Source organism: Colias croceus, chromosome 28 (assembly GCF_905220415.1).
Source record: "Colias croceus chromosome 28, ilColCroc2.1".
NCBI classification, from domain to species: Eukaryota; Metazoa; Arthropoda; class Insecta; order Lepidoptera; family Pieridae; genus Colias; species Colias croceus.
The window spans coordinates 4811061-4821253 of record NC_059564.1 but is presented as its reverse complement, the minus strand read 5'-3'; the positions used below and the strand labels follow the sequence as shown (position 1 = coordinate 4821253).

The following is a 10193-nucleotide window of genomic DNA, read 5'->3' as shown; positions in this document are numbered from 1 at the left end:
AATTTAAAAAGTCAAAACAAAAGTGACGTGCAAACGTAAACTTAAACAAATGCCTTGAGTGCCTAATTAACAGCAAAATATAGTAATTTTATTTATATTTAACTTAATTCCCAATATATTCAAGTTTATTTAAGTGGTAATAATAATAAATCCTTACCATTACATACTAAAATGTCAGACGTAGAAGTCGAAGTGCCTTCTACATTTAAAAAAAGGAATTTAAAGAATAGAGGCGGCAGGAAGAGGAAACCGTCTAGTTCTGAAGGTAATTAAACAATTAACATACCTACCTAACTTATAGAACCTTAATCACTGTAAACTCCATACTCCAATACAAAAGGCGGGAAAACGGAAGAACCTATTTCTTATTTACATATAATTAATAACAAACTTGGTTATTATCCGTGTTTGTCGCGTTTTATTCTGATATATTTATAACTATAAGGATATTAAATGCCCTACACTGTAGTATTTATTGGTATATTATGGAATGTGTGAAAAATTACTTAAAATTAAATATATTTGCACATTTTAGGTACATACAAATACAATCTCAATTGGTTTATGTTTAGAATATAACAAAAGAGAAACCTTCAAATCTTAAATCTCTTCTTACTTACATTCAATTATGTTATGGTTTCAAAACTCAAAACAACTGTTTTGTGATTTTGATGGGGTTTTTTCTAATAGATAGATTGATTCCAGAATCAGCTAGCAAGAGCAAAAAGCTAGTAAATATATAATATAATAACTTTCTGCCCGCGGCTTCACCCGCATTTTCAAAGAAAAACCCGCATAGTTCCCGTTCCCGTGGGATTCTCAGGATAAAACCTATCCTATGTGTTAATCCAAGTGTATGTGTGCTAAATTTCATTGTAATTGATTCAGTACTATTTTCATGAATGAGTAACAAACATAAACACACACATATCCTCACAAACTTTCGCATTTATAATATAAGTAGGATACTCAACAAATCTTATATATTTACAGAAAAAAACAGTTCAGACTCAGATGAGCCAGCAGTAGTGATACCATCAAAACGGCCACAGAAACTAAATCCGAACATACAGTCCACAGGCGGTGAGAGGAAACGAGTGGTGATTGAAAAGAGTGATGAGAGCAGTGATGATGATACAGTAAGTATATTTTGAATTTGATACTTTTGGTTTTATGGCATTCTAATCACTACATAGTATAAAGTCACTTTCTCTGTCCCTATCTCGCTTTGTATGCTTAAATCTTTCAAACTACATAACTCATTTTGATGCGGTTTTTTTAGTAGATAGAGTTATTCCAGAGGAAGGTTTTAGCATATAATTTATTATGTTGATTATTATTACTGTAATGTGTAATGTATTACTATCATTAATACTACTCATTTTTCTGAACAAATATTTCTGGACGATTTTCACACACGGCACAATCTGACCCCATACTAAGCTTTCGCTTGTGTCATGGAAACCAGATGGCTGATAAACATACATATAAAATTTTACGTAACACTAATATAGATAATTAACACCCAGACACAGAGCAAACATCTATGTTCATAACAAATATTTGCCCCGGGTGGAAATCGAACCCACAACCTCTGGCTTGGAAGGCAGGGCCACTACCAACCTCTCTCTAATCATCTAAAAAATCTCATCCCAAACATAATGCTCCAAAATCCTTAAAAAAGTTTTTTTATCTACATTTTTTATATAATTTTACTCATTTTTCCACAGCCAAAAACAACAACACTATCGGTACAACAACAGAGAGAGAATGCGACAGCAACATACGAACTCGATACAGAGAGGGATAAAGATGCACAGGCTATATTCGAGAAAGCACAGAAAATCAATGAGGAACTAGAAGGACAGGCTGATGATAAGGTAAATATTTATTTCATATATCATACTAATCCATACTAATATTATAAATGCGAAAGTCACTCTGTCTGTCTGTTTGTCATCACGCCTAAACTACTTTACCAATTTGCATGAAATTTGGTATGGAGATATTTTGATACCCGAGAAAGGACATAGGCTACTTTTTATTGCGAAATATGTACCACGGGCGAAGCCGGGGTAGACCGCTAGTATTATATAAATGTGAAAGTTTGTACCTATGTTTGTTTGTTTGTTAATCCTTTACGCAAACACTGCTGAACCGATTTTAATGAAATTTGTCACACACATAGAGGGTAAGTTGGGTTTTTCTGTGATTACGCGGGCGAAGCTGCGGGCGAAAACCTATTAAATTATATGTATATCTATACCAAAAAAAGAATTGGAGTGTCTGTTTGTAATATGAAAGCAACAGATTTTTACTAAATGCCAATACCATTTTTTGTACCATTTTTAAGATTTTAAAAACATTATTATGCAAAATTTTGCTTGTTATCTATACTTAATATTATAAAACTGAGTTTGTGTGTTTGTTTGTTTGAACGCGCTAATCTCGGGAACTACTGGTCTGATTTGAAAAATTATTTTGGTGTTAGATAGCATATTTATCAAGGAAGGCTATAGGGTATATATCATCACGCTAAGACCAACAGGAGCGGAGTCACGCGGGTGAAACCGCAGAGTACAGTTAGTATTTAATATGAAATGCAGGGATTTCTTTTATTAAAAAACAAGAATGAAATTGTAGGATAATTTTTACTATTTATTGTTCTATTTTATTATTATTTCATTAACATTTTGGTAATGTTACGGTTTATTATCCCTACTTCCCTACTAATATAATATTATATATGCGAAAGTAACTCTGTCTGTCTGTCTGTCTGTTACGCTTTCCCGCTTAAACCTCTCAACCGATTTTGATGAAATTTGGCACAGACAATCTTTAGACCCTGAGCAAGAACATAGGCTACCTTTTGTCAAAACACCACGCGGGAGAAGCCGCGGGCGGAAGCTATAGTATCCTTATATATGCATACAAGTGATAACTGCATTAAAAACAACCGACTTCAAACTTGCACTTGCAACATTTACAAATACAGACAAAAATGCTCATAAAATAAAAACTACTGGGCCTATCCGAATAAAATTTTTATGGGACCAATTCGACACCATCCCGCATCGAACAAAAAAAGAATCACGTAAATCGGTTCAGAAACCTCGGAGTAATCGGTGTACATACATAAAAAAAATATACCGGCCAAATTAATAACCTTTTTTTTGAAGTCGGTTAATAAACTTAGCAATAGTACTTTGTTATTAAAAATTATCTGTATTACCACAAAAAACTTTAGACAGGGTTTAACTTTAAGCGCGGGTTCTCTTTAATCTGGTTTTGTCGTTCACATAGAAAACTATTAAAGTGACAGATACCTGGTTTAAAGTTAGACTGTGTTTAAATTGTTTTGTGGTAATACCATATTTATTTAATTTATATAAATTTTAAAAATAAACACATTTTAAAATCTAATCGTTTTCCTTACAGCTATACCGCGGTATAAATAATTACGCCCAGTACTACAAAAAGAGGGACACAGCCGCGGGAAACGCTAGTTCAGGGTTCGTTAGAAAGGGCCCTATACGAGCACCTGCTAATTTAAGGGCTACAGTACGGTAAGTTTAATTATTTTATATTTTTCTTAAATATATTTACTACCTGCGGTCCGCCCCGGCTTCGCCCGTGGTACATGTTTACGTTTTCTCTACATAAGATACATCGTACTTCAAGAAATATAATAAAAAAAGTATTATCGAAATCGGTTCAGCCGTTCTCGAGTTATGCGCTTACCAACACATTTTGCGATTCATTTTTATATATAAGATTAATAATACAAATAAAATTGCATTTAAAACGTTTTTATAACTTTCGTTTTCCCTAAGAATTCGGTAAATCTAATACTTATTACATAAATATTATAAAGCTGAAGAGTTTGTTTGTTTGTTTGAACGCGCTAATCTCAGGAACTACTGGTCCGATATGAAAAATTATTTCGGTGTTAGATAGCCCGTTTATCGAGGAAGGCTATATATTTATTTATTATAGATGCACCAACAGTAGCTCAATTTGTAACAATAAATAAGTATTCGTACATAAAATCCTATTCTAAATTGGCTACTAATTATAGGTACATACAGCATTACATGAACATTGGATTGATTTTAGTATTAATCTAAATTATACACAGAAAAAAAAATGTCAGAATTAAATAGAGTAATGTAAAAACAATATTGTCAAAAAAAAACTTAGAGGAATTCAATAACAGTGTCACTTACAGATAATTCCAATAATTTTATTCTTAAAAGACCAAAACGAGTCGTGAAAAATGTCAACATTATTATTTGTAATAATCTTATTGCATTAGTCTGTTCATGGGGCTATATATCATCATGCTAAGACCAATTGGAGCGGAGCAATGTGGGTAAAACGCGGAACACAGCTAGTGTATAATAATATTTAGTATGCATTAATATTATTAACTAGTGGTCCGCCCCGGCTTCGCCCGTGGTACATATTTCGCAATAAAAGGTAGCCTATGTCCTTTCTCGGGTATCAAAATATCTCCATACCAAATTTCATGCAAATTGGTTCAGTAGTTTAGGCGTGATTGAGTAGCAGACAGACAGACAGACAGAGTTACTTTCGCATTTATAATATTAGTATGGATTAATGACAAATTTTATTATATTTTCAGATGGGACTATCAACCGGATATTTGCAAAGACTACAAAGAAACAGGATTCTGCGGTTTTGGAGGTAAGGTATTAGTAAAAACAGACAAAAAAAAATGAAATAAATGTAAAAATAATATTTTAAAGATCATAAAGACAGAATAGTGATGACTGATGAGCGACTTAGTACATAATAAGTGTTGTGCCAATCAATAATTTATAAGTTTTTTTTTGTCTTCATATTTTTTACTAGCTGTACCACGCGGTTTTATTCGCATTGCTCCGCTCCTGTTGGTCTTAGCGTGATGATATATAGCCTATAGCCTTCCTCGATAAATGGGCTATCTAACACCGAAAGAATTTTTCAAATCGGACCAGTCGTTCCTGAGATTAGCGCGTTCAAACAAATAAACTCTTCATCTTTATAATATTAGTATAGATTAAATTGTTTCTTTTTTCCACAGATTCATGCAAATTCCTCCACGACCGTTCGGACTACAAGCACGGTTGGCAGCTTGAGAGGGAAGAGGTACAGACAGACAAACACGGGGACTCCGACTATGAGATACACAGTGATGATGAGCTGCCCTTCAAGTGCTTTATATGTAGGAACAGTTTTAGGGACCCCGTTGTTACTAGGTGAGGGTTTTTTAAAATCTATACTAATACTAGCTTACCGCCCGCGGCTTCGCCCGCTTTCTCTAAAACGATTTGAGATTTAAACTATCCTATCTCTCAAGTTGGATCACTATCCTATCTCTCAAGTTGGATCGAACTGCACATGGTGTGCGAATTTTATTATAATCGGTTAAGTGGTTTAGGCGTCCATTGAGAACAAACATTGTGACACGAGATTTATATGTATAAAGATTATAAAGCTGATGAGTTTGTTTGTTTGTTTGAACGCGCTAACCTCGGGAACTACTGGTCCGATTTGAAAAATTTATCCGGTGTTTATAGCCCATATATCGAGGAAGGCTATAGGCTATATATCATCACGCTAAGACCAACAGGAGCGAAGCAATGCAGGTGAAACCGCGGAGCGCAGCTAGTGCGATATATTAGTTTTTCCTTAAACCTAATAAATCAAATAATTCACTTCGCCATAAATAAAAATCTCATCGTAATCGGCGATAGGTGAAAAATTGAAAAAAATGTCATAACTCCGAAAATACGAAAAATCGCATAAAATGAAATGAAATGAAATGAATGTATTTATTGCTACAATAATTTGGATACAAAGAAACTTAAAATCTACTTAATATAATAACAAAATTGAAAAAAAAATAAAAAAAAACAAGAAAATAATAAAAACGTGTTTTTGTGGCAAAAGGCCCAGACTCAGCTATGCTGTTTGACTCGAGAGTACTACAGCGCTGATTTTCAGTCTGGCCTTGAGTTGAGGTTCGCCGCCAACAATCTGCCTACGTAATTATCTACTATATATTTATATCTATACATATAATAAATCTGTAGAAGGGTCAATTCTGTACATTGAAAATATTGAAAAAATAACTAGCAGGGGGTGTTACTGGATCGATACCAAACCCAAATATGTGATTAAAAAAATTTTTGTCTGTCTGTCTGTCTGTCTGTCTGTCTGTCTGTATGTGAAGACATCACGTGAAAACTACCGGTTCGATTTCGATGAAACTTGGTATAATTATACCTTATTATCCTGGGCGTAAAATAGGATACTTTTTATCCTGGAAAAATACGTAGAAAAAAAATTAATCTCAATTTTTCAGTTATCCATAGACGTTGTTCTGTAGTAGGTACCGCGAACACACGTTGCGTATTATTATAGGCCTAGCCGTATTTGGGTCCATAGATATTTATAAGATGTCATTGTCCGAGTTACTCAAAATGGAGAAATAAACCATCCACGCAAAGACCGACATCCGCGCGGACGGAGTCGCGGGCGGAAGCTAGTATATATTATATCTATACTAGACTAAGTAACTCTTAAAAAATAACAACCACAATAATTGAAACAACGGAAAAACATAACATAACATACATGGGGGTGATTCGGAAAGCCCTCTAGGTCCTCTACCTCCCAGCTTCATTATATCATAACTTTTTGGGACACCCTGTATATAGATTACTAGCGGTCCGCCCCGGCTTCGCCCGTGGTACATATTTTGCAATAAAAAGTAGCCTATGTTCGTTCTCAGGGTCTAAAGATTGTCTATGCCAAATTTCATCAAAATCGGTCCAGTAGTTTATGAACCTATTCATTACAATCAAACAAACAAACAAAGTTTTCCTCTTTATAATATTAGTGTATATAGGGTCTTTCATTGAGCACGGATAGATGTTTCCGGCCTGTGGTAGCCTCCTCCTGTGAGCGACATCTATCAAATATATATTTTGACTAGCTTTCCACCCGCGGCTTCGCCCGCGCAGTCAAAGAAAAACCCACACAATTCCCGTTCCCGTGGGATTTCCGGGATAAAACCTATCCTATGTCCCGCGGTAAAAAGTAGTATGTTCTTTCTCGGGTAACAAAATATCTCTATACATGCAAATTGGTTCAGTAGTTAAGGCGTGATTGTGTAACAGACAGACAGACAGAGTTACTTTCGCATTTATCTTATAATATAAAAATGAATCCCAAAATATGTTGGTAAGCGCATAACTTGAGAACGGCTTAACCGATTTCGTATATCTTTTTTATAATATTCCTTGAAGTTCGGGGATGGTTCTTATGTAAAGAAAACGTGAAAAACCACGGGCGAAGCCGGGGCGGACCGCTAGTAATATTATATTAAGTATATTAAATACTAGTGGTCCGCCCCGACTTCGCCCGCGGTACATATTTCGCAATAAAAAGTAGCATATGTCCTTTCTCGGGTATCAAAATATCTCCATACCAAATTTCATGCAAATTGCTTCAGTAGTTTAGGCGTGATTGAGTAACAGAAAGACAGACAGAGTTACTTTCGCATTTATAATATTAGTATGGCTTTAGTAGTTTAGGCGTGATTGAGTAACAGGCAGACAGACAGACAGAGGTTACTTTCGCATTTATAATATTAGTATGGATAAAGAGAAATGAAAATTCCCGGTCACAATTTTCCGATCCGAAAACTCCCAATAGATGACGCTACGGTGTCCTTAAAACGCGCTATGATTATTTTTTCCCTTACACGTATAAGACTCTGTGGAAAAGCCATTTTCTAACGATAGCTTTAAATTTGTGATCAACAAAATTACATCTATTAATATCACAGTTAAACGTTTTTATCACTTTTTGGATAGTCACACTGTAACGTAAAACGTAACAGTGGGCTGTGTTTAACTAGCTTTGCACCCCGGCTTCGTCCGCTTTGTTGAACTTAATAAATCTATATAAGTTTAGATTTATTAGGTTTAAGGAATAACTAATCTACACTAATATTATAAAGAGGAAAACTTTGTTTGTTTGTTTGATTGTAATGAATAGGCTCATAAACTACTGGACCGATTTTAAAAATTCTCTCACCATTCGAAAGCTTCATTATACACGAGTAATATAGGCTAGGTTTTATCCACGAAATCCCACGGGAACGGGAATTATGCGGATTTTTCTTTGAAAACGCGGGCGAAGCCGCGGGCGGAAAGCTAGTACTTAATATATGGCACTAGCTGCGCTCCGCGGTTTCACCCGTATTACTCCGCTCCTGTTGATCTTAGCGTGATGATATATAGCCTATAGCCTTCCTCGATAAATTGGCTATTTAACACCGAAAGAATTTTTCAAATCGTACCAGTAGTTCTTGAGATTGGCGCGTTCAAACAAACAAACTCTTCAGCTTTATAATATTACTAGTTTACCGCCCGCGGCTTCGCCCGCTTTGTCTAAAACCTAATAAATTATATATTAAAACCTTCCTCTTGAATCACTCTATCTATTAAAAACAACCGCATCAAAATCTGTTGCGTAGTTTTAAAGATTTAAGCATACATAGGGACAGAGAAAGCGACTTTGTTTTATACTATGTAGTGAATAGATACTACTAATACACTATGCCATGCCAAAAATAGATGGGAACAATCAAAGGGGACCACGGAAAGGGTTGCAACCCTCTATTTTATACCCTTCTCGCATAATTAGTGAAACCCGTACATCTTAATTTGAGACTCGGTTGGACTCTAACTATACTATCTAATATTATAAAGCTGAAGAGTTTGTTTGTTTGAACGCGCTAATCTCGGGAACTACTGGTCCGTTTTGAAAAATCTTTCGGTGTTAGATAGCCCATTTATCGAGGAAGGCTATAGGCTATATATCATCACGATAAGACCAGCAGGAGCGGAGCACTGCGGGTAAAAGCGCGGAGCACAACTAGTATTAAATATATGTAGGTATTTTCCTCCAAGGCTCATACAAACTTTCCATCGTGTTTATAGTTAAACTAGCGCTCCGCCCCGGCTTCGCCCGTGGTACATATTTCGCAATAAAAGGTAGCCTATGTTCTTTCTCAGGGTCTAAAGATTATCTGTGCCAAATTTCATCAAAATCTGTCTAGTAGTTTATGCGTGAAAACCATACGTACATACATACAAACCTTTCCTCTTTATAATATTACTAGATTTCCGCCCGCGGCTTCGCCCGCGTTTGCAAAGGAAAACCCGCATGGTTCCCGTTCCCGTGGGATTTCCGGGATAAAAACTATCCTATGTGTTAATCCAAGTTACCCTCTATATGTGTGCTAAATTTCATTGTAATCGGTTCAGTAGTTTTTACGTGAAAGAGTAACAAACATCCATACATCCATACAAACTTTCGCATTTATAATATTAGTAGGATTATAGAAAAACGGCTATTATAATATGATATTACTAGCTTCCGCCCGCGACTCCGTCCGCGCGGATGTCGGTCTTCGCGTGGATGGTTTATTTATCCATTTTGAGTACCTCTGACAATAATATCTTATAAATATCTATTGGACCCAAATACGGCTAGGCCTATAATAATACGCAACGTGTGTTCGCGGTTCTACGGAACAACGTCTATGGATAAAACTGAAAAATTAAGATTATTTTTTTTCTACGTATTTTTCCAGGATAAAAAGTATCCTATTTTACGCCCAGGATAATAAGGTATAATACCAAGTCTCATCGAAATCGAACCGCTAGTTTTCACGTGATGCCTTCACATACAGACAGACAGACAGACAGACAGACAGACAGACAAAAATTTTTTTAATCACATATTTGGGTTTGGTATCGATCCAGTAACACCCCCTGCTATTTATTTTTTCAATATTTTCAATGTACAGAATTGACCCTTCTACAGATTTATTATATGTATAGATATGTATATATTTTTTTTGTTTCAGATGTAAACATTATTTCTGTGAAAAATGTGCTCTTGAGAATTATAAGAAAACAACAAGGTGTTTTATTTGTAACGCACAAACGAGCGGCGTGTTTAACCCGGCGATGGAAATTGAAGCTAAAATAAAAGCTGGTAGTGATGATGATGATGATGGTGGTGGTGATGATGAATAAATATATTTAATTTTATTGTTGTTTTATTTTTTAAGTTAAACTTCTTTGTCGCGTTGAGAGTAAAATTTCAAG

The 10193-nt window shown here is 35.3% G+C and overlaps 1 protein-coding gene across 1 annotated transcript; it reads left to right on the top strand.

Annotated features, from left to right (window-relative positions):
- LOC123704120 (E3 ubiquitin-protein ligase RNF113A-like) lies at window positions 1-10136 on the top strand. The gene is made up of 7 exons (XM_045652412.1): window positions 1-265; window positions 994-1139; window positions 1731-1880; window positions 3439-3566; window positions 4646-4707; window positions 5087-5261; window positions 9950-10136. Exons 1-7 carry the CDS (start codon window positions 172-174, stop codon window positions 10119-10121), a joined length of 927 nt encoding a protein of 308 aa, XP_045508368.1. The 5' UTR covers window positions 1-171; the 3' UTR covers window positions 10122-10136.
- Window positions 10137-10193: the final 57 nt, after the last annotated feature.

Bases quoted from the DNA above. Each gene is read 5' to 3' on its own strand.
- LOC123704120 (XM_045652412.1), top strand. From the start codon at position 172: ATGTCAGACGTAGAAGTCGAAGTGCCTTCTACATTTAAAAAAAGGAAT. The intron at 1,881-3,438 runs GTAAATATTTAT...TTTTCCTTACAG, and splicing joins AAGGACAGGCTGATGATAAG to CTATACCGCGGTATAAATAA. The intron at 5,262-9,949 runs GTGAGGGTTTTT...TTTTTGTTTCAG, and splicing joins AGGGACCCCGTTGTTACTAG to ATGTAAACATTATTTCTGTG.